This window comes from Branchiostoma belcheri, unplaced genomic scaffold (genome assembly GCF_001625305.1).
Source record: "Branchiostoma belcheri isolate BF01 breed outbred unplaced genomic scaffold, Haploidv18h27 scaffold50, whole genome shotgun sequence".
In the NCBI taxonomy this organism is placed as follows: domain Eukaryota; kingdom Metazoa; phylum Chordata; class Leptocardii; order Amphioxiformes; family Branchiostomatidae; genus Branchiostoma; species Branchiostoma belcheri.
The window spans coordinates 1,303,278-1,327,937 of record NW_017804132.1 but is presented as its reverse complement, the minus strand read 5'-3'; the positions used below and the strand labels follow the sequence as shown (position 1 = coordinate 1,327,937).

The window sequence follows — 24,660 nt, the reverse complement described above, 5'->3', positions numbered from 1 at the left end:
ATGGTATAAAAAACAGGCAAATAGTACATATACATGTAGAACTATTGATGACTACTAAGAAACTACTAGTAAAAACTACTGGGTTTGACTTCTTTTTTGAAGACAGAGGAAGACAGAGGATCCCACTTTTTCTATAATTTGTGGGTTTTCGGATGTTAAGAGGAGAGTGGTTTTCTTTTCATTTGTATATGTGTGAAAGTTTGGGTAATAATATTATTATTATTATTATTAATATTAAGCAAGCCGATTTGATTTGATATTTCCTGATGCAGTACATTTTAATTAATTGTATGATTCGACAAAAATATACCGTAGAATTCCTTGCCTTCAAATTGTACTGGTATTTTCTTTCTTTATACATTAATAATTAGTTTGAAAGTTACAAATCGGAATTAGAAATTCGAAGCTGACATTATATCTCAAATAGCACTCTGATTTCGACTTAAAGAGATACTGAACAACAACAGATTTAAATTTGTCAAATTCAAAGCGGGCCAACTTGACTCACAGTATTCTACTTAAAAATCACAAATGCACGTGCATACAGTAAACATTTTTCTTAAACTAACGGTTATTTGATACGAGTCTAACAGTTCCAAATGGCGACACAATAAGAGATATCAGAGTGTATCAAATATTTGCCACATAATTATCTTGTTATCGCTTCCGCCCAGTAGAAGAACAGTTTACGATGTGAACATTCCCTGGTATATCCCAGTCACCATGTCCCTTACATGTACAAATTGAGCAGTGAATATATATTCACTGCGCAGTTTCATCACCGAGTTCATTCCAAACAGCGCTATAACGACGCTCAAGGGAAATAACGTGTGATATTGAAAGTAACCGAAGCATATCAGTAGAACATAAACCATCAACTCTCCAAGCAGAGGTTTAGGTTTCGTCATATTTTTTTTTGTGTTTTTAGGCGATTTTATCGGTCTTTCTTTCTTGTACTAATATCTTCTTTTACGTTTCTGGTGGCAAGTGGTAACTGTCTGGCAAACGGATGCCTGGCCAATTTGATACTGTCTTTGAAGCCACCAAAAGATCTGCTTGGAGATTAAAACCATCCGGTCTGTACTAGGTTGTTGAGAATTGTTTCCTGAATACAAAAACATCCATACAGTATATGATATATAGTATTACATGCCCAGAAAAGTACCTTAAGATCTGGAGACTCTCTGCAAGGTTCCGGAAGGAAAACTTGAGGAAAAATCTGGATCAGGACGTCCCAGGACGGAAGGTGTGTGGGTCCTGCCGGCTCGTCTTTGTTGTTGTCGCCTGGCGCATGCGTGGCTGAGTCAGTCAGGTGTGTAAGGGCAGGTGGAAGGACGGGTGTGCCTCAAACCTTCACCTTTGACCTATGACGTATGTCGGTAAAATCTCCAAGCAGATGTTGGGTGTAATGTCTTAAGATTTTACTAGCTTTTAATCTAGTTCAATGATATTAAGTACTGACTAGAAAGGTAACATTTGCAAAGCAAATGCATAATGTTTACCTTCGCATATGGTCTGCTCTGTTGATTCTTACTCAAACACATTCATATATATGGTCAGACAGGAGTCTAAATCTCTCCTGCTATAAAATTGCAACATGATGTAACCCAACACTAGTTACCATGGTAACAGACGTCTGGTTTCAGGTCAGTTACCTTTTTGGTTTGGATAAGATGAGCAAAAACAAGATGTTTTCCTTCGGTAAACATAATCAACCAATATGTTGTTATAATCCTCCTTTTCATAATATTATGAATATTTCTGATTGCTTGTATTACATTTTTGTGAGTGGCAATCAAAGATTCAAAGACAGTGGTCGTTCAAAGAAATCACCACAGAAGACTCCAAGTAAGAACAGCACATGATTTAATCACTTCTTTCTTTGTAAAATTTGTATAACCAAATTTTTTCACACATTATTTCGTGTTCATATTCTTAATTTCACTGTCAAGATATATTTGGCAAGACATTGGCGCATAAAATTCATGCAACAAATTCAATATCAACCATGCAGCACAAAACCCTTAAAACAAATATAATACATGTACACTGTTAAAGCTATCAAATTTTTCAGTGTTACATGTACTTTTTAAATAAATAATGCTAAGGATTTGACACTAAAATATCATGCAACAAACTATATAAAAGTATATATATATATACAGACATGCAACATTTGAAAATTACTTGAATAAACTGAGATAAAACTCTGAGTAGAGTTAGTCTGAGAATGTAGCATAACACAAAGCTAGAGTCTTAAAGATATAACATGTACCACAGCATGGCAACAAGACGTATTATATCGACTCCATTTGTATGTTACACATACAGTGTACTGAAGTCTACAATTCAAGTACTAAAGGTACATTCCACAGTTGTTCTTTGTCATCAGAGCATGCGATTTGCAGTATGGTTTCTTTTCATTCTGGTATGTGCTATTTAAGACTAACTGAATTATAGTTTACCTTCTCTTCTGAGCTTGCATTTTGGCAGCTGTATTGGTTATAGAATGAAAGTTAATATACAATGTACAATCTTGAATTCTTGATTTGTCTGGCAAAAGACTTAGACTTTGCTTGATTGTCTACTGGGATTGAGAAACACTAGCAACAAACAATGAGAAGTTTTTGTCCCAATGAGTCAATCTATCATGAAAGTTAATCTGTCGGTAGCTACATGTTTAAAGTTAAAACTTTTGATCCAACACAAAAAGTTCTCTCACCTAGAGATTTCCACCAGTCACTCTGGTCTTCCTCAGTAGACTGACCCAGTGAGACTTGTCACGTGGCTTCTTTGAAGATCGTGGCATCTACCAGATACCTTTGACCCAGTGTTGACGTCACACTTCAAAGAAGCCACGTGACAAGCCTCACTGGGTAAGTCTACTGAGGAAGACCAGAGTGACTGGAGGAAAGCTCTAGGTGAGAGAATTTTTGTGTCGGATCGAAAATTTTAACTTTAAACAGATATACCGGTAGTCAATTCTCATAAATAATTTCTTCTGGTAGCGTTGATGACTTGTTCCTTATACTGTTGACTCATAATCAGAAGATGTTCCACTGGTTTGACCTCGACCTTGACCTCTGCCTGGATTGAAACTTTGGGACCGTGACGGGCTGATACCGGAAACTCTCTTGTGTAGGTTCGCTTCCCATGAGTCAACATGGTGGTCTGGAGTTGCTATGGCAACAAGAAAGATAGAATATAATAGTAGAAAGATGTAATTTTTGAAGTTTGCATATCAGGGATCTAGCCAGCACCCATTTTTCTTTCCAAAACCAATCCGTCAACCTTGACTGACAAAACTGCCAAAAACATTTGGTGAAAAATATAACCATATGCAATATCCACTCCCAACAACATGAGTTCCTTCTCAAAATGTGGGAAATTTTGTTTTTAAAGGCTCAATTGAAAAATTTGCCTACGGAGCCCCTAGATTGCGAGCACTCTCACCCCTTGGTCTGATCATGAACCTGGGCTGATGGAAAAACCTTTGAGCTGGTAAGAGCCCTGTTGCATATTATACACATATATCAATTGCATGCAGTACTGTATATGGCCACCACATGTACAATGCCTGTGTTTGTTTGTTTGTTTGTTTGTTTGTTTGTTTGTTTGTTTGGTGTGCAAGAAACACACAGCAAAGTTAACAATTATTGAAGCAAGTGGGGAGGGAATATACAAAATGATGCCAACATCACACACACCACCTCAACCACAACATGAAAGCTAGCCTGGTTACCAAACCTGTGTAACTATTTGGGGGCCTGCATGCCCTTTTCTGTAAGGCGTAATCAGGCCTTTTTAGTCCTCGTACTCTGTAGGCAGCCTCCCAAACCGTAACTGTAAAGTCGTAATCAGCTCTGAGAATTTAACGTAATTCGTAATCACTACCCCCATGCAGGCCCTCCTATTTTAGCTGCCAAAGCTCTTTCGTCCTCTCTGCAATTGCTTGGCAGCTAAAAAATAGGCTTGGCAACCAGGCTACATGAAAGCAACAACACATAGCATCTGGAGACAAAATTAAGCAATGCTGACAGGTTACATAAATGTAAAACTACATCATGTAACGTTATCAGTATGGCCACCTATGGGAACAGAAAGAAACTCAATGTTATTACACACACCTAATGTATGGCACCAGCAGTTATATATGAGCTAAAACTACTGATATCCTGGACACACAGACTAGTAAACAACCTTGGATTTGCAGATTTTTGTACCAATAGAATAACTTTTAATATAACATCATATATTGAAGAAAATGTTTGGACTTGACAACTAGTAATTCTTTTTTTGTATACAATTTTCAAATTTGTGCGCAAAAATCTGCAGATCCAGATCTACCATGATCATACTTACACATACGTGAAATTGTGTACAGACGTATACCTAACAATGGTACGATGGACCTAGACACAAAACACATGTGGACCTAGTCAGCTGCAATACTTCTCAACAAGGATAATAGTTTACTCTGAGTAAAGAGATTTTTTTTACACAAGCAAGTCTTTTATTCAGCCGACGTTTCGATGACCGTCTGTCACCTTCCTCAGGGCAATTCTGACTGGTTCACAGGATAATACTCATTCCACTATGACAGCTAGACTAATGGTATTGTATCATTCTACAAGAGCCACAGTATGCTTTCTTACATACATGTACATGTAAAACATGATACTATTGATACAAACAACACAAAACAGTAAAATGGAAGAAGCAAAGTTGTTACAACCAACTGGCAGACTGCACTGTGCTACACAATGGGAAACAAGGGAAGTTAGGAAGTACAAAATGTACAAGCCAGACAATTAAGGAGACAACTAGAACAGCTGTTAGCAAAAGAAGCGATACCCACTGACTGGTGACATAGAAAGCATGGACACCACGTGCTGCTACAAAAAGAGTGTAAAAAGTTAAAAATGTAAAAAAAAAATATCAATCAAATGCAAATTATACTATAAAAAACACCTTAAAGACCTGGTACAAAAAAAAACAGCTGAAAGGGGCAGCTAGCTATAGGAGAACTGGGAAGAAGCCCTAAAAAAGTTCATGTCAGTGGATGATAAATATAAATTAAAAAACAATCATTCATCAGCTTTGAAACTTGAACCCACTAGAAGGATCACCATAAAGAGATGAAAAAAAAAATGCTGGAAATCTCAGGGAAGTGGGCAAAAGCTATATGGCGATGGTGGTGGAAGTTAAGGAAAGTTTAGGGGAATTCTTCCATACCTGGTGGTGTTGGACTATGCTGCTCATCTTCGTCTAAAAGAATGGAAAAAGTGACTGTTTAAGACTCGAGACTCTAACAGCATGTTGGCAGAACATACTGCACGTGCACAAAACCCATAATGTAATGAGGGTGACAAAAGAAAAGAAAGAAGATGCAATCTGCACTAGAAATTTAAGGTAACATTTGCAAAGCAAATACATGATGTTTACCTTCACATATGGTCTGCTCTGTTAACTCTTACTCATATTCATATATATGGTCAGACAGGAGTATAAATCCCTCCTCCTAAAATTGCAACATTATGTAACCCAACACCAGTTACTATGGTGACAGACGTCAACAAATCAGGTCATTGGTAAGGTCAGAGGTCAGTGTTTGGAACGGAAGAAGAAGAAGAGGAAACATAGCCAAAACACTATTTTCCTTCGGTAAACATAAATGTGACAAGCATGAAAGTTCATCTGTACATGTGTTAGTACAAGTCATTATGAAATAAAGACTAAGCTTTAACTTCCAACACTTAGATTACAGAATTGGGAGTTAAAGCTTAGTCTTTATTTCATAATAAATATGACGTGTTTTGGTATCGCTTTACCTGGTGGTGCAGTCATCTGTCTCCTGAAGCGGTTATGCCGCTGTCGCTGTTTCGTCCGCTGAAGCTCGAAGTCCAGGATGGCGCGGCTGACTAGCTGTTCCTCCATCTTGATGGCGTCTTGAAGGTCGTACGAGGTGTCAGGAATCAGAAGGTCAAGGAACCGAGTCAGCGAGAAGGTGATGTTCTAAGGAAACAGGGAAAAGAAGTTAAAGCAACTTGTCTAATTGAAAGAGCTACCCAGTTGTATCAAGATGAATTAAATAAATAAGTAATTAAAATTTAATAAATAAAGCATGGTGTGACCTTTAACATTCAGGAAAATACAGTGTCTTTTATCATATGCTACAGTTGTTCATACATGTATGTATAACATTACAGCCTTTGTGAAATGTGAAAAGTTAGCTTGAACATATATGGCATAACTGTATCATTATACTAATGATTGTATATATGAGAAAGATACATCAGTTTACATAATTTAAAGTCCTAATAAATGCTGAATTCTGCAAATAATAATTTTGCACACCACACGAAAATGTAACGGAGAGTTATAGGCTTTGAGATTACCTGGAAAACCACTACAAAAGCCAGTCTTGCTGCCAGCACATGCCAGAAGGCATTGGAGTATTCGTAAGGGTCCTCTGACCATGGCGGCTCTCTCAAGTCACGGTACCTAATAGTATGGAGAAAATATCATCATCAGAAATAAAAATGTAGAAGAACATTTCATTCATTGACAATTACATAATCATTTTGTAGACAAGTCTACAACAATCACAGGCAAGATAAATTTTCTTAAAATAAATGTTGTTCTGAGGGCTTCATATAGTACAGTTTAATCATACACATGTATTTGATATTTCATACACATAACCGTTACATGTATATCTCAAAAAAGTCTTACAGATATTGCTCTTTACATAAAATTGAAGTTGCTGCAATAAAGAGTCATTGACATGAAAACAGCATTAAATCTATGGTCAAATCTGACTGTGATTTAATTTCAGTTAATAATTGCCAGGTAGTGTTAATGCAAATCACTAACCTGCAAAACGTGACATTGTTCCCCAGATGGAGTGGGTTTCTTGGCGTGTTTTCTTCTCTGAAGTCTTTCACCTCAAAGTAAGACAGGCTGAAGTTGAGGTATCCGTTGAGTGAGCCGTCAGGACTGTACACTCTGGTGTAGACCAGCCGGGGGATGAACTCAGAGGTAAAGGCAATCACAAAAGCCTGGGGAATATAGGGGAAAAGACACAGTATTTAGAACTAGAAAGGTAACATCTGCAAAGCAAATGCATAATGTCTATCTTTGCATATGGTCTGCTCTGTTAATTCTTACTCAAATACATTCATATATACGTTCAGACAGAAGTCAACAAATTAGGTCATTGGCCAGGTCAGAGGTCAGTGTTTGGAGAAGAAGAAGAGAAAGAGGAAACTAAGCAAAAACAGTATGTAATGAGCTTGGTTTAATCATATACATGTAGTCAAACACGTACATGTCATTTGAATTTTGAGGCCATAAGTCCAGTGTGTTGTTGATTTACTGAGTCTAGGGCATGATGTTGGAAGGCTGAGCCCATTTCTCTTCCACTGCCTTTTACTTTCCCAACAAAAGTCACAGGTAGTCATTTTACACTTGGTTAGAGTAAGTAAAGGACACACAGCATCTAGCCAGCAATGCATGGAATCAAACCCATAACTTCTTGATCTTGTGTCTGCTTGCCTTAAGCCATTTGAAGCCACCATTAGATAGTAACTGTGCACAACTTTTATTCAACTTCAAGTCTCTTTTTTAACCCACTTACTACGTAACCGCTTACTACCGTACTTACATTTGTACAGACAGAGATGGTAGAAATGGCCTCCAGGATGTAGTACCACACACCGATGTCTGCCGCCCTCCCCACCATGGGTCTACGTAAGCTGCAGACAAACTTCTGTGCGTCCAGTCTGATCTCCAGGATGTTGTTGATGAGGGCCAGGAGAGGGGCCAGCGGGAACGCTGCCACAAACAGACTCACAAACCCAAACTGGATAACTGTGGAGGAAAGGTGCTCAAATTTGTAATGCATGTACAATATAATATGGTATTATGCTGCAATGCATTCAAAGTCTTTTCAAATGTAGTAGTCTAACTTATGTGACACTGTTGCTGTATAATGTACCAAGCTGAGGACATCAAGACATTTATGTTGGAGACACTCATAAATCTTGTATGTACTACTGGAAGTTAAGCTAAACTTTTTACACTAGAGGTGAAAATGCAAGGCTTAGAAAAAGGACATGTGGATGGTTAAGTCTATTTAAGTCAGTTTATTTGGTTGCTTAAAACAATTCTTACATCTTTCACAACAGTTGAAAGTGAAGGAAAATTATACTAAAGCAACAAAGACATACATGTAGAAGTAGTGCATATTTTCCTAGCATGATAAATGATTGAACGCAAGGCTGTGGTAGTCCCTAAGATGTACCCACCCATCTCCAGATACTCGAAGAACAGTCCCCTGGGTCCAATGTCCACATGGAGGTAGTCTAGCTCCCACCTGGACAGGCCGGTTTTCTTCCTCTCCTCCTCAGACTTCCCTGCCATAGCTTGGATCAGCCACCGGAAGTTCAGCCACACCAGGATCTTACTGCAGACATTCAGGGGGAAAAACATTAGGGTTCAATCAGTTACAAACGTGAAATACTTTTTTCTGCATACCTGCATGTTGTAGGTAATATTGAAAATTACCTGCATCAGACAAATTTTCTGGCACCACTGAGACTGAAATATGTAGTTCATACTACTGTAAAACTGCTCATAAACCATTGCCATCGTTTCTTCATTTATACTAGTAATTGAAAAGTGTTAATAGTCAATGCAGCAAAAAAAATCCACATACACCTACTAGTATATTTACATAAATCCAGTACATGGACATCAGGTATAAACCTCAGAAATACACTGCACAGCTCCAATTTCACCTGCACTATAACTATATAACTATAACTATAACTATATAACCTATAACTTATATATTTCTAGCCTTGGATGGCTAAGTAAACTGTAGACACTACTTTTACGATCAACGAATGAGCAAATGATGACATACGGCAGGAAGATCTCCCTGAGGTTGTTTGCGATGAGCTGACTGCCTGCCATGGTGATGCCCAGCTGCATGCACAGCTCCACCAGACAACCGCTGGGCGAGCACTCCTCCTGACGATAACCCAGCGTGTACACGTACTTCCCCGGACGACCGATCAGACGCCCTGTAAAGACAGCCAATGCAATAAAATTGGTCAAAACCTCCAAGGCTCTGGCCTGGGTACCATCCTCTGTGGTCTATGGTAGCTACCGGGACCCGGTTGTGACTACGGAGAATGGTACCCAGGCTGCCGAGGCTCCTCAAAACTCAAGAAATCAGTACAGTGCTGACTCATAAATGCCGGAAAAGGCCAGCATGTGTCGGTTTGTCGTAAAAGTCTCTATGTACTACTGCAATTCACAATATCAAGTTTGTATTCCTGTGGTTTAGCAGCACTTTTCTTTGGCTGGATTTTTTCTTTATTTGCCTGTGTGCACAGGTGTCTTCAAAGGATGTCCATAAAATTAAGTCGGTGTGGCCTTACTATATACTTGTAGATAAGTGACTAGAATATTGACTTTGAAATATCTGGCCCTAAAAACTGCATGTGGTACCTTTGAAAAACGCAATGTAGAAGATAGCAGAGTAGTAGTTGACGAACTGCAGCAGGAACATCTTGAAGGTGAAACTGTCCTCAAACTGGGATAGTGTAGTTTCCCTAGAATATTGACTTAATTGTTTCCTAAAACTGCATGGGATACGGTACCTTTAAAGAATGCGATGTAAAAGATAGCAGAATAATAGTTGACGAACTGCAGCAGGAACATCTTGAAGGTGAAGCTGTCATCAAACTCCGTCTCCGTCCTCGGCTGCTCCAGCTCGGTGAGGTACTCTGCGATGTGGCTGTAGATGGTATTCAGGATGAGGATGATGGTCAGGTTGATGGTGGCGGCGGTCGCCGTGGTTACCAGGTTGGCATTGGTTGCGATGAGCTCGTTCCTGTTGAGGGCGAGAGACGCCTGGACGGACACCCGGTACATGATCACACCGAACACTGCGCCGACCGCCAGGGCGATCTGGAGTAAAACACAGTCAAACTTGGCTAAGACAACCACCCAAATTAGTAGGAAGTTGTCTCAAATTAGTAGAAAGTTACTATCAAATCTAGCTTCTAGAAAATATGTTGAGGGCGAGAGACGCCTGGACGGACACCCGGTACATGATGACACCAAACACGGCGCCAACCGCCAGGGCGATCTGGAATTACGACAACAATTTACAATCTTCACTGACACATCAATAAATTTAAAGTACTGTCTGAGTGACTATCATAAGGTCTAAAAACAAACAAGTGGATACATGTACAAATGTACAACTAGAAAGGTAACATTTGCAATGCATGTATATGGTGACAGGAGTCTAAATCCCTCCTGCTATAAAATTGCAACATGATGTAACCCAACACCAGTTACCATAGTAATAGACATCTGGTTCAGGTCATTGACCTTTTGTGTTTGGAGAAGAAGAAACTGAGCAAAAACAATATCTATATAATGGTTTCCTTCTGCAAAGATAAACATAATGACATTTGCCTATCTCTAATGTAAGTAGGTACTTACAGCAAACAGCACCAACACAGCAGACAGCATGTAGCGGGGGATGCGGTAGACGAAGGGCAGCCATGGCTCATCCTCCTGGGTTATCCAGTTTCTCTTCGTGTGGCGGACCTGGAGGACATTTGGCACATTTTTGCCATTTTGTCGATGAAGGTTAGACATCCAGGTAATACAATACGCCAAAAAGCAGTTACTCAAGCAACTGGATATGATTTTGAAAACGTCAGACGTTTCAGCTAGTATCCACTACCTTTCGTCAGTGACTGAGAGACCAGAGGGGAAATGCAGGTTTATAAGCACAAACTATTGATTGCTGTTAGTTTCATAGTTTTTTGTTCAAACATGTTTTGCACATTTCCTTCTACAGTTTCATAAAACCTTGGTGAAAACACATTCAAAAACACATTCAGCTCCAATGCCATGTGTAAACACCCTACATAATTTGGTGCTAAACACCATTAACAATTGTGATTGGGTCTGTCCTTGGTGCTGAACACAATCCCTAATTGTGAATAAACCTGTCCTAGTGTCTAGTGCTGAATGCCAGCCACAATTATAACTAGGTCTGTCCTTGGTGCTGAATACCTTCAACACTCTTGAATAGGTCAGTCTCTTGTGCTGAACACCATCCACAACTCAATCGAGCCTGTTATGTTGCAACAAGAGCCTTGGTTGCAACTATCTGATTTTCATGATACAGGAGATACAGGTGAAGCTTTCCTACAAATCATCAAGTGCACAAGGATAAATCAGACATCTTTACTACTTGAGCTTCAAACTGTGGCCTTGGTCTCTGCTCTTGTTTGAAGTCAGTTAGGGTCAGATGTCTTATATTACCTGAGCTTCGAACTGTGGCCTGGGTCTCTCCTCCTCCTGCCTGAAGGTCTGCAGGTCCCAGAGGTACTGCAGCGCGTGGCGGCGCCGCTTCCACAGCTCCAGGAACATGGTCGACCACAGGGACATGAAGATCGCGAAGAACACCGTCGCAGGGTTGTCAAACAGGTGAGACGCCTGAAATGAATGGCATGGTTGTTTTTTAAAACATGAGGATTTTCCGTAGGGTGCCATCCTTTAGTCCATGTAGTTACCACCGGCTCGAAGCATGATTTGGTCAGGCTAGGAATGAAGCAGCTTCATACACCAGCTGACATGTAAATGCCTGCAATTTTGCTCAGCAGCATGAAAAGTATTTTGCAGTCCAAAAAAATGCTCATGAACTCAGCTTTTGTACCATTGTTTAACCTTCTATGAACCATGAAATTGAAAACAAATCACTAAATTTGACTCTTCCACATATCCCTTGGAAAAGAGTTCAAAATTATGAAGAGTGAATACTCAGTATGCAAAACATTTTTCTTGAAGATGAACTCTGGCTGACTGTACAGTTGCAAAAGGGTACAATCATATAACTTTCATTTGCAAAGCTGTCAATCATTCCTAGCTGTAGCTCTGATTGGCCAATGCACAACCCCACAGGCAATGCTGCCATACAAATGTATGTACCACCATACACATGCTATTTGTATTTCTCTGTGTAAGTTTTGGCTTCCCTGTACTCACCACCGCCCCTGGACACTCCTTTCCTTCTGGACAGTACTTACACATTAGACACACACACAGGTCAGGTTTTTGGTTATTACATGTATGTAACTGTATCAAACATTGACCAATCAGAGCTATTATATACAAGGCACTTACTACTATTCAGTCAGATGTATTGTATGTATATAATATCTACACACAAGTCATGTACAACATACATGTACCATTTCACAGAGTTGAAACATCAATGATCATGTCGAAAATTATTATTCAATTACACTACCTAGACTAAGCTAAGTCTACCAGCAAAATTTGCCCCACTAAATGCAAGAAGTAGCATTTCAGAGGGTCAAGATTTCAATGTCCCTGAGGAAGCCTCTCCTTGGAGAATTGCCAAGTGTGCTGTCCTAGACTTGAAAGGAACTTTACTTACACAACTTTCCCCACTTAACTCAACTGAAAATGAGTATTGTCTGTCCTGTATTTCTTTCTATGTGTGGGACACAACACCAGCAACAGCTGCCTGTGTCCCACATGTATTGTACTGTAGCAATTTCAATAAATCAAATCAAATCAAATCAAATCACAAACTTCAAAGAAGCCACGTAACAAGCCTCACTGGGTCAGTCTACTGAGGAAGACCACAGTGACTGGTCGAAAGCTCTGGGTAAGAGAACTTCTTTGTGTTGGACCAAAAGTTTTAACTTTAAACAAACCACTAACTTACCATCGCAGACTGGCAGCTCTCCCCCAGACTCCAGTACCCACAGAACTTGTCGCACAGCGGGCACATCGTCTCGTTAAAGTAGTCCCTACAGATCTCGTCGCTGACTTGGTTCTCCCACCACATGGTCACGATGCCGTAGATAAACACCACCAGGCCGAGAATCGCCGCGGGAAACAACATCCAGGTGTAGAACCCCAGCCAGGCAAAGTAAAACCCAATCTGCAGGGGAAAGACATTCAACTTGTAATTAGAGATACCAGTAAAAATGAATGTCATGCTTGTCAATGAGGATTTATGATCTGTAATGCCGTTATGGCATTGGAATGCAGCAACCTATGTTCACATCTTTTTTATCTAAAGAATATGTTGAACTGAATATGCAACACAGAAAACAACCAGTTGTTTCTTATTTCTTATTATATCTATATTTAAGTTTACAATTATTCAGAGAATTTCAAGCTAGGTTCAAAGACTTGCTGAAGTGCATCATGAACTATTGACCTTTGACCCAAAGGAGTAATGAACTATTGACCTTTAACCAAAAGTAGACACAGACTATTGAACTTTGACCTAAAGTAGTCATGAACTATTGACCTTTGACACAAAGTAGTCATAAACTATTCACCTGTCATCCAAAGTAGACACAAACTATTGACCTTTGACCCAAAATAGACATGAACTATTGACCTTTGACCCAAAGTAGTCCCTGATTAGGTCGACGGGCTGGTAGCGTAGGAAGCAGCTGAAGCGCGCCCAGTGTTCGTACAGCGTCTTCCTGTCGTTGTCGGGCGCTTTGTCGTCATAGTCCCCGTCATGGATGGGGTATGCGCCGTCATACATACCCAGTGCAAGGGCCTTCGCTATCCCTGTAGTCAGGAGGGAAGATGTTGCACTTTTAATAAAGAAAATATTATTATAGCAGACTTAAAAGTAAAGATATAAAAAAATTCATACCTTTAAAAGCAGAGAAATATCCATCATACGCAATGCATGTTACATTGTATTTGAGATGTTTTCCATCACTTTTGCTCATAAATCACAAATTCTCTTAGAGATGATTGAAAAGATGATTATCCAGAATGTTCTGTGTTCTTTTTTCCCTTACTTTTTTGTTGACTTGTGAAAAAACAAAAGCATCATAATGATTTTGAATCCAAATTTGCATTGTCTGTCAGGCTAACCATTGGAAGAAGGTTGTGAAGAATAAAACCGTGTTTCTGCATTATTTTCCTTCCTTCCTTCCTTGTTGACTTGTGAATAAACAAAAGTATCGTTTTGGATCCAATGTTGCATTAGCCTAATTGTCGGAAGAGGACTATAAGGAATAAGACAGTGTTTTTGTGTTATATTCTTTCCTTCCTTCCTTGTTGAGTTGTGAAAAAAACAAAAGTGATGAACAAACATCAACACCAACTGTCACCGAATTCTGTCGCCCCGTGTCCGAACTTGTTCCTCAGCAGGATGGAGTACGCGATGCGACTTCGGACATGCGGCCGGAAAAACGAGGCCGGCTCCTTGATGTCGAACATCGTCTCCCGTTCACGGTTAAAAGGGCAGGTGAACTTCTTGGGCTTGAATCTGGCCTCCACTTCTTCTGGTAATCTGGGGAAAAGATTAGGGTATGTATTTTTCAATCATTCTGTGAAAATATGCCTTTTTCTCACTATTCTTCTGTGCAAAGAATCTATAAAAGCCTGGCAAATAGCCCTGTCCTTGGTGCTGAATGCCATCCACACATATGAATACTAGTAGGTCAGTCTCTCTTGTGAATTGGCCTGTCCTTGATGCTGAACAACATCCATAATTGTTAACGGGTCTGTCCTTGGTGCTGAACACCATCCACAGTTTTGAACAAGTCTGTCCTTGGTGCTGAACACTATCCATATGTATGAATAGGTCTGTCTTTGGTGCTGAATGCCATCAACACTTTGAATAAGTCGGTTTCTTGTGCTGAAAGCCAACCACAATACTGGACATGTCTGTCATTGGTGGTGAATACCATCCACAACTGTAAATAGGTCTGTCCATGGTGCTGAATGCCATCCATACTTTACTCCAAGAATGAATGCAACATTTGAATGGCAGATAGATTTACACAAGATACTAAAAAGACTTTATAAGGCAATTTCTAAAGTTTCTAAGACAACCTAAGATGTCCATACCTGAAGGGGTCGAGTAGTCTCTCCAGACAGGCTGTAACTTTCTGCAGCACACCTTGTGCAGGTACAGGTACTGCAGGGGACTTAATGGGCATTCGGACCTGAAACAAAGAGGGTTGGAGGTGTTAAGGACAGAAAATAGACTACAGCTATACAATTACAACATGTGGTATCCTACTCAGCAGCTCTAAACAGTCACATAGCTATGGACCTATGATACAGGTACTGCAATGCGCTTGATAGGCATATGTACCTGAAACAAAGTGGGGTTTGGATGGTGGATTTTAGGACAGCAAAAAAAAGACAAAGATTACAACTGTACATTTATAACAATTGGTACCCTGGTCTGTTGCTCTGAACTCTCACATAGCTATGGACCGATGATATAGGTTTGGCAGGGCTCAAAATGGGCATTTGTACCTGAATCAAACAAGGGGGGATTTTAGCATAGTGAAGAAAAGACAAGGATTACAACTGTACATTTAATTAAAACTGTTTATCTTGGTCTGTTGCTCTCAACTCTCACATTGCTATGAACCAACGATATGGCTATATTTATAATAAATGCTAACCTTTATTTAGTATCAATACATGATAAAAATGTACCATATTAGAATAATTCTTACCTGACTGATTTCTGCATGTCTTGTCAACACTTCCCATGGTGCATGGATTCTCACAAAGTAGGTCTTCTTGGATCCTAGAAGTAAAACAACATAACTTTGGTTAAACACATGTACATGGTGGTGTATGTTTTGAGGACCATACGAAGAGATTGGATCAAGATTACATCATTTCTTTCCCCTTTCATCAGAAATACATGTAAATAAATCAGTCAAAAATTTTCAACAGAAACAAAAACTCCTAAACCAACACTCATCATATTGTTGTGATACAGTATTGTCATGTTATACCAAGCACAGCCCACGTAAAACAGTAAAACAAGTAGTGTAGCCGACCCAAAAATTCCATCAACCAACAGAAGGTTAACTGTACAGATAAAGCATATCCAACACAGACACTGTTTCACTGTACATGTACATTTAACACTTAACAAACATGTAACAAACTGAAAATTAAGATACCTTTGGTCCGACATAACACCAGAACATTGTTGCACCACAATAGCAGATACAAAAACTTGACTAACTCCACATAAGAATTGTTTAGTCCAACAAGAACAAAAAAAAAACTATGAGAACGACACAACATCGCTGCATCACAACACATTCAGCGTTTGGCCCTATCTTACCTTCTTTTAGCTGAATTTCACCATTTCCATCTGACTCATTGTCTAGGGCAGGCATGTATGAATAGATCAGGGGTTGTTATCATGATCTTGACTGCTAACTTATTACAAGATGCTTATAATTAGAACAGACCTTGACAGAAACTTGAAATAAATCCCTACATCACAGCAGACTATAGTGAAAAAAGAGTCTCTTTATTCAGTGAATTACCAACCTGATGAAACTTTTCACAGAATAATGGTTACTGTAATTCTTGATTTTTTCACGGTACTGTTATGTTCACTGTTTTCACTGTCACTTCTGTACCGTGAACTTAACATTACAGTTAACAAATAATTCCTGGACTTTCTTTTTCCTGCACCTATCACCACCGTGAATATATAGTTCTTTGAACATATCCATTTTTCTCAGACCTTGCACTTTTACTACCGTGAACATAAAGTGAAATACAGTATTGTTTGTACCTAACACAGGCCTGGGGTCCACCCAGTCTCTCTCCAACTCTAGCCCTTCTTCTTCCAAATTCTTCTCAAACTCATTCCTCAGTCTCTGTCTCTCTGCTTCGATGTTTGGGTCGGTGATGGAAAACGAGAGCACGTAGTCGATACGGCGTACACCGTCGGACATGTACAGGCCGTGAGGGCCGCTGCTCTCTGGCGTTCGCAAGTCCGGCGCGCTGAAGAAAACCTCGCCTGCATCGATGCTGGTTACCTCGCTGGTGACCTCAGCTACAAACAAACAAACAACACTGTAAACAATCATGTATATTGTTATTCGGTGGTGAAAATGCATCTAATAAACTAGAAAGGTTACATTTGCAAAGCAAATGCATAATTGTTACCTTTGCATATGGTATGGTCTGTTAATTCTTAATCAAATACATTCATATACAGTATATGGTCAGATAGGAGTATAAATCCCTCCTACTATAAAATTGGAACATGATGTAACCCAACACCAGTTATATTACCATGGTGAGAGACGTCAACAAATCAGGTCATTGACCAGGTCAGAGGTCAGTGTTTGGAGAAGAAGAAGAGGAAACACAGCAAAAACAAGTTTTCCTTCAGTAAATATAACTACTAGGTTTTCCTTAAATCCAGCAGCTCTACAAACAAATAAACAAACAAACAACACTGTAAACTGTTAATCCAGCAGCAATTTTATAAATAGAAATTGAGATTACAAGATCATGGCTTCAGCACAGAAAACATGGTTAGTGAGAAGAAGTTGGCACCCAGGTTTTGCCAGAGGGGGGGGGGGGCTATGACGAAAAAGATTAGACAATCAACAGTCAATCAGGGAAGAATCACATTATTGATTAATAGTAGACCTGTCAGCTGGCAGAGAAACAACAGTTATCTGAATTAGATGTGTATAATTGTGAGATGTGAATAGAAAGTATAACTCTGGATACAGCATATGTCAAAGAACAGTCTGGAGTTTGGATAGAATCAAAATTTCAAACCTCCTTGCACACTAGCCTTGAAACTAAATATAAGCAAGTATCAGTATGTCACCTGGTCCCATTATATACATGTACTAGCTTTGAAAAAAAAGCCTGGTAGTGGCTACAATTATATATATATATATATATATATATATATATATTGTCAGAAAACAAGGATCTTCAGTCTCTCTGATATAATTATAGTCACATTCACAAACAGATTGAATGTACAAAGCAAGAGAAAAGAATTGAGCAGTACAAAACAATAGAGTCCACTAGAATATGTTTCGGTGTCAACACTGCAAAGAAAGTTAAATAGTTTTAAAGAGATATCTTGATACTGGTGTTGGTATAAAAACACAGAACCTGAATGTTTTCTGTGAATAGCCTGTGAGGAAGGGTACATACTGTACACGTTTCACAGATCATAGAGAAACACTGGAGTTACTAGTAGAAAGGAATTGTCATCATATGGACAGTATGGTAGTGTTCATTATTGTTGTTTGTGTGCGCTGTTGTTTACCTGTAGCTGCAATATTCCCGCCATTCAAAACAGTAGTATTTGTCACCCTGTCAACGAAAATTAAGTTAGATATGGCTGAAAATGCAATGATTCTGTGTTGTATTATGTAGCTTTATGTACATGTATGATCAGATTGATGCATAGCATAAAAATATTCCACATTTAGTAATAAGCAATAAACTTTCCTCACCCACAAATTTATTTTGATTGTTTTCAAAGATGGTTTTCTTGAATATTGGAAAGTCTGGCACTGTCATTTCTAACGAGATCAAGACAGTTGCCAGAAGACCTTGATTAGTGATATGATACATAATGCGACTTGGCCTGAAGCCTTATTCAATTTCTCTAATGGTAGTTAACTTGCATTTAAGGTTGTGTTTGATAAAAGAATTTAATATTCAAATAATATTGAAAAAGAAACAAGCATGTAGTTCTAATGCAATTGAAAAATATTCACTATGGGAGTGGCCACTGTCTTGATTCTTCCCCATCAAATGCTTTTGAATGCAATGAAGAACTTTTAAAACCGCCATATTGTCCTGAAACGTAACATTACACCACTACACAATGTCAATAAGGATACGTTATAACAGTATAATATTCTGTATCAGTTTAGCCGGTATAACCACCTTTCGGCGTAACAAACCAGCTTCGCAGGCACGCGGCGCGGCGGCAGCTGGCTATATTACACCGATCGACTTGTTACACCTAACCTAACCTAAATATTATCTCTATACATAGGGCATTTATTGATTAAATACAGAGTGTATTTTGGCCAGTCTTACCCTCGTCTGACCCCATCCTGCTGCTGGCTGTAGGCGACCGCGCCAGGTTGTCCAGTCCTGCCGTCGAGGAAGGAGAGGATGATGGGATACTTCTCGAAGGCGATCCTGTAGAGGGCAAAGGTCAACCACAAGATGTCATGAACCAAGCGTATGTTTTAGCAAAAATTCTCAACACAACAATAAAACTAGAAAAGTAACATTTGCAAAGAAAATGCATAACGTTTACCTTTGCATATGGTATGCTCTTACTCAACCACATTCACATATATGGTGACAGGAGTGACGAGTCTAAATCCTTTCTACTATAGAATTGCAACATGATGTAACCCAACACCAGTTACCATGGTGAAAGACGTCTGGTTCATCAAATGTAATGTTATAAACACCATGCAAAATTGTTACACTGATTTTGAGTCTTACCACTGTAAAACATACATGGAGTTATATGTGGCACCACACCAAGTCTGCGATATACCATGAAATAGGATACTGATCTCGAGCTAGTTTGTGATGGAATTCTCATGGAACTAAAGGCCTGGAACTGATAGGATTCAAGAATAAAAGTACATGTACTACATGCATGAGGATTTCATACACAAGCTACCAGAAGTAACTTAAAGATAAAAATATAAGTTTACAAGATACTATCCTAGTCCAGTTTCCATTAAATAATTAAATAATGAATGAATAGTGGAATCACATCATGCTTATAATATTATATTACAGTGTCTTATCCATCTACATGTCAAACCTAACTCAGTTAGTAGTTAGACAGTTTGTAACATTTTGTACCTTCTACAACAACCTTAGGAGGTGAAGCCATCTTAAAGTAGTTCTGCTACTGAAATGTCACGAGTCCAACATATCAAAAATTCTACCCGCACACCAAGATGGTCACAAAGATTGGGCCTGCACTGCTGCAAAACTCCATAGTCAATTGGAAGAGAAGCCAATAGCAGTTGGCAACAGAATTTCTTCGTCCAGATGACTGTGTCAACCGCAAAAAGAATCGTAGCCCAGCCTATACCAGATGGTCACCAAATTTGCGACTGCACCGCTGCGAAACTCCATGGTCAATTGGTAGAGGAGCCAATAGCAGTTGGCGACAAAATGTTCTTTGTTAAGAAAGGGTCATCCATGAAAAAGAATCGTAGCCAACTATACCAGCACCAACATGGCTGAAGAGAGCTCGAGGGTGACCTTAATTCTCTACATCTTCAGTAGATTCTTCAAGAAATGAATCCTGATCCATACAAGTGGCGTAAGGAGACCGAGAAAGGTAGGTCTGAGAGGTACCCTCCCTCCGTACATGTATGCAGGTCATGCTTGATCCTGTAAACTGTCCAACAACTATTGGGAACCCTTCCAAAATAGGGCTGACAATGTGATTACGTTATTGTATAGTCCACCGCTGCTTGATTTAAAATTTTACATGGAGTATTCTTCAATTTGCATGTTCAGAATGCATGAGAATTATGATGTTTTAAGAGAAACGTAATGTGAGAAAACATTTTACGGAGGTTAATATACTCTCAACTTGACATGTACACGTCTTGGTGCTTCACAGTTGGTGATGAAATACTGTGCAACTTGCTTGTCAGAAAACTTTGGATAATCGCCAGGACAGAAAATCAATGAACGCTATTGACCCTATAGCAGTGACATCATCCTATATCGTATATGATATCAGAGTCACGTAATGATGAAACACGACACAGCTGCCAGCTTTTATTGTAGTTAAAAGCCAAGTTTAGAGGTCAGATTCCTCCCAAATGAAATATACAAAATAGGTTTGCAGTTGAAGTCATTCTAACTACATGTTGGAGACTTATCATTACAGTTACTTGCAAATGCTGAAAAACTTTTGTTGTTTAAACCTGTAAGGGATTAAAAGATAATGATGTACATGTTGTAACAATGTACTAGTATTTCATGTTGATTCAGAGCTAAAATGTTTTTTTTTGCAATTCAGAAAGAAATGAAGTGGCGAATCCGTGAACCAACAAATTAAATTGGTGTGGCCTAATTTCTATAACTGCATGTATATACATCTAAGTACCAAATCAATGTGTTTTATAAAAATACACGTGAAGGAACTTGAGCAAATTTAATGAACTGAGTATAACTTTAGTTAGTACCGAATATTTTTTGTAAAGTTCCTTCGAGTAAGTTACTCACCAGTGTGATTAATCAGTCCAGCTCTTTCCTCCATCTCGATCGCTGAGTGAGTATCTCGGACAGGACTGGCCATATCCTTCAACTTCAACTAAACGGGAACTCCTGTGTTTCTGTCCTTCTGTTCTGTATGTCTTTAGTTAATCTTATCCTCTAAAAGTATTTTACTTGTTCTGTTGTAGTTGCACCTTCGTCTGATTCACTTTCGAGAGAAGTTCTGAAACAAAAATGCAAGACATCAGCCATGTTGTGAAATAAGAAAAATGCCAAAAATTCATATCTTCATCAATGATTACATATACTAGTAATTAGTGTCTCCGATTCGTAACAGGGCTGCCGTTACAAATCGTATGGCACCCAGGCTAGTCTTAGTATGACAATTTGTCAAAACTTGGAATGGAAATTAGTCATTACTTCTGCAGTATTGCAATTAATTTTAGGTGATAACGATGATATTAATAATTGCATGTTCTTGCCCACATGGCCCAAATGTACATTTTGTAGCATGCTCAATATACAAATGTTGTTTTGCTTTCAGCCTGACCTCTGACCTTTGGCCTCTCCATCATACAAGTATCATAGTCCTGAATAAACACTACAGAAATATGATGTCTTTGATATTGGTCTGACCCAAATTCAGCATCCAAAAATACTTATAATAAATTTTTGGGAATCAATCAATCAAGTGCTATTACATAATGCATGCATTGACTCAACCCTGGAAATAAACAGTATGTGTCTTTATCTGTATCTGTATCTGTATAGCCGGTATAACCGCCTTTCAGCATTAAACACACCAGCTTTGCAGGCACACAGCGCGGCGGCAGCTGGCTACATTACACCGACCGACTTGTTACACCTAACCCTATTGAACATATAACTCTAGACATTGTTTTATAGCTATCTAATGACAATTCCCCTTAACTGTACTTGGTGACAGTGACAGTTCCACTCTGAGATAGTTCTGGAAAGAATGAATCATTAGAAGTTAACTATCTACATGTACTACCATGCCACACATCCACCACACATGTAGCCCAGCTAGCCTGAGTGCCATCCAAGTCAAGTTTACGATCCCTCAAATTGTCTCTCCCGGTCCCCAGTAACATTTACGACTGAGCTATGATAATCAAAACATGCGCAAACCTTCAAATGTTGACTATCCAGATTAACACAGCATTACTATAAGTACAAATCCCTGAAAAGACAGTCTCTAGCAGCCATGATTGAGTCAGATACAAGGACACGAACAACTTCCTGACAGCTGGTTCAGATTCAGACAGTCTGTGACATCCCGTGCCCTTCCCCCTACCAAATATGGTCATCTGGACCAGCCCCACCCACCACATGTCTCTAACACTAACACATGGGGGCCGCATTAGCCTCCTGTGCAGGCTCCGGGGTGGGTGGAAATTTAGATACAGCGTTTTGAAGCCATTTTAACGCGTTATTTCAATAGCCAGCCGTCCTACATCTGCTGAGAGAATGGAACCGTGGTGGGAATGGAACCTTCTCTAAGCGGCTATGTAGGATGCCCGGCTATTAAAAGAATGCGTTAAAAACGCTTCAAAATGCTGTATCAAAGTTCCCACATGCCCTTTTCCGTAGAGCGTAATCGGCTGTTTTAATTGCACATAAAGCGTAGACGGACCACTCTAATTCAACGTAGAGCGTAATTGGCACATTTTGCGTAGAGCGTAATTCGCCATTTTTATTCTACATCATACGTTATAGCTACTGGAATTTAACGTAGTACTGAATTCCTGAATTCAGCATAATATGTATGTATAGCCGGCAGTCTCACAGAGCTTAGACGTTAGAGTTGTCGGGACCCCCCATGCAGGCCCTCATACATTAACACCTTTAAAACAATTTTCTGTCTGAAACACAGTATTTAAAAGGTTTATGAGACCATTTAGTCTTTTTAATGCTTTTAGAATAGGGCAACATTGTTATTATATCCTCCCAGGGGGGTTTGGACTATGGGGGATGTCTGCTACATGATGGACAGGTCATGTGATGTATCAAATGACAGGTATGAGTCATTGAAGAGGTTTATCAGCCACATAAGATTAACAGTTAGTAGAATATTCTTCAATCAGTGACTGTTTTTGAAAAGCTAGAAACACGCACCTCCAAATATTCGTTGTCGACATTGAAAACATGTACGTCCTTGCCATTCAAAAAGTCACTGATTGAAGAATATTCTACTAACTGTTAATTGTTATGAGTCAGTAGGCCAGAGTGGGTGTGGTCTTTTACAAAGAGTCAAAGACACATGTAGTTATTTCCTGCTACACTCATCTAATCTCCAAGCAGATGTTTGGGGTGGAAAACTGTAACATTTTCTGACGGTCAATGATTCAAAACAATGTCATGTAGCTTGCTCAGGGTACAATTAAGGACTGCCTTTGCCTAAGTTGATCCTTTGTTGCATATCATAATCTTTGCATATATCATTCTTTGACATATATTGACTTGTCTATTATTAAAACTAGCACTACTTTAGGCTTCACTATATAATGTCGTACATTATATAATGTTTAATTTTTATTGTTTAGTATCAGTTACCTCATTTATATTCATACTAGTGACAGCTGTCACGCCTACAACAACACCCTTAGCCTCGGGGCCTAGCCTCTAACAGGCTTCGGGAAGCAGATGGAAAGACAAACAGTAGAAAAGAATGGCCAAATCATGGAGGTAGAAGGAAGATGGCCAAATAAACATGATTTGCTGGGAGCGACAAACTGTTCTCTTAGCGAAAACCAATGGTATATTATCTCTCTATATGGCCCGTTTCTACTCTATCAAGCCGCTTCCCGAAGCCTGGTAGAGGCTACTAGGGCACTAGTACAGAGCACACCATGCAGCTAGCAGCTGCTACTAACGTGTTAGGGTGGGAGGGGGGCGACGTAAAAATTATGTTCCACGTAACACAGCTAATATGTAGTTTTAGAGTAGAGTTTTCGCCCCTCACACCTATTTAATACGTTAAAAACACTACTCTTACCTTCTGTGGTAGTCTTCCAGTGCTGTAACGTCCTAGGAAAGGCCAAACGCCGAGCGGTTTCGGTGGACAGTATGTGCTTTATTTACATCAACATTCCCGCCATCGTGGAATGGATGCAATGTTCCCGTACTAAGACTGTCCTCTTCATTCGCAACATCCGATTCGGCAATGGTGTTCTTGTCACTTAGACCTTCCTAAAATTGTTTTACATTGCTAAAATATGCCATAATCACCGAATTCATAGTGCTACTGATTGTAGACAAAAAGCAATATTTTGTACACGTTGAATTAATTTATTTGTTTGTTTGTTAGAACATAGAGCATTATTTTATGACATTACAAGATAATCCGCCGATTCGAATGCTAGTACGTAAAAATGTTAAAACGTTACATTACGTAATACTTCATATGTCGTATAAATTGCTGGTAAATATTGGAATCGCTGTTGTTTAGAATAATCTTTTCTTAATAGTTGTGTTATAGACTGCCCCAGGAAAGACACGGTGGCCTGGAGG

The 24,660-nt window shown here is 39.2% G+C and overlaps 1 protein-coding gene across 1 annotated transcript; it reads right to left on the bottom strand.

Annotated features, from left to right (window-relative positions):
• Positions 1-2,940: 2,940 nt before the first annotated feature.
• On the bottom strand, positions 2,941-24,249 carry LOC109480349 (anoctamin-1-like). The gene is made up of 20 exons (XM_019782543.1): positions 24,146-24,249; positions 21,136-21,349; positions 18,958-19,062; positions 16,664-16,927; positions 15,576-15,649; positions 14,953-15,050; positions 14,211-14,392; positions 13,478-13,656; positions 12,791-13,009; positions 11,352-11,532; positions 10,521-10,637; positions 9,935-9,959; positions 8,930-9,136; positions 8,310-8,467; positions 7,667-7,872; positions 6,877-7,061; positions 6,399-6,504; positions 5,832-6,015; positions 5,236-5,268; positions 2,941-3,180 (listed from the first exon to the last, which is right to left on the bottom strand). Exons 2-20 carry the CDS (start codon positions 21,206-21,208, stop codon positions 3,026-3,028), a joined length of 2,751 nt encoding a protein of 916 aa, XP_019638102.1. The 5' UTR covers positions 21,209-21,349; positions 24,146-24,249; the 3' UTR covers positions 2,941-3,025.
• Between the last annotated feature and the right edge of the window lie 411 nt (positions 24,250-24,660).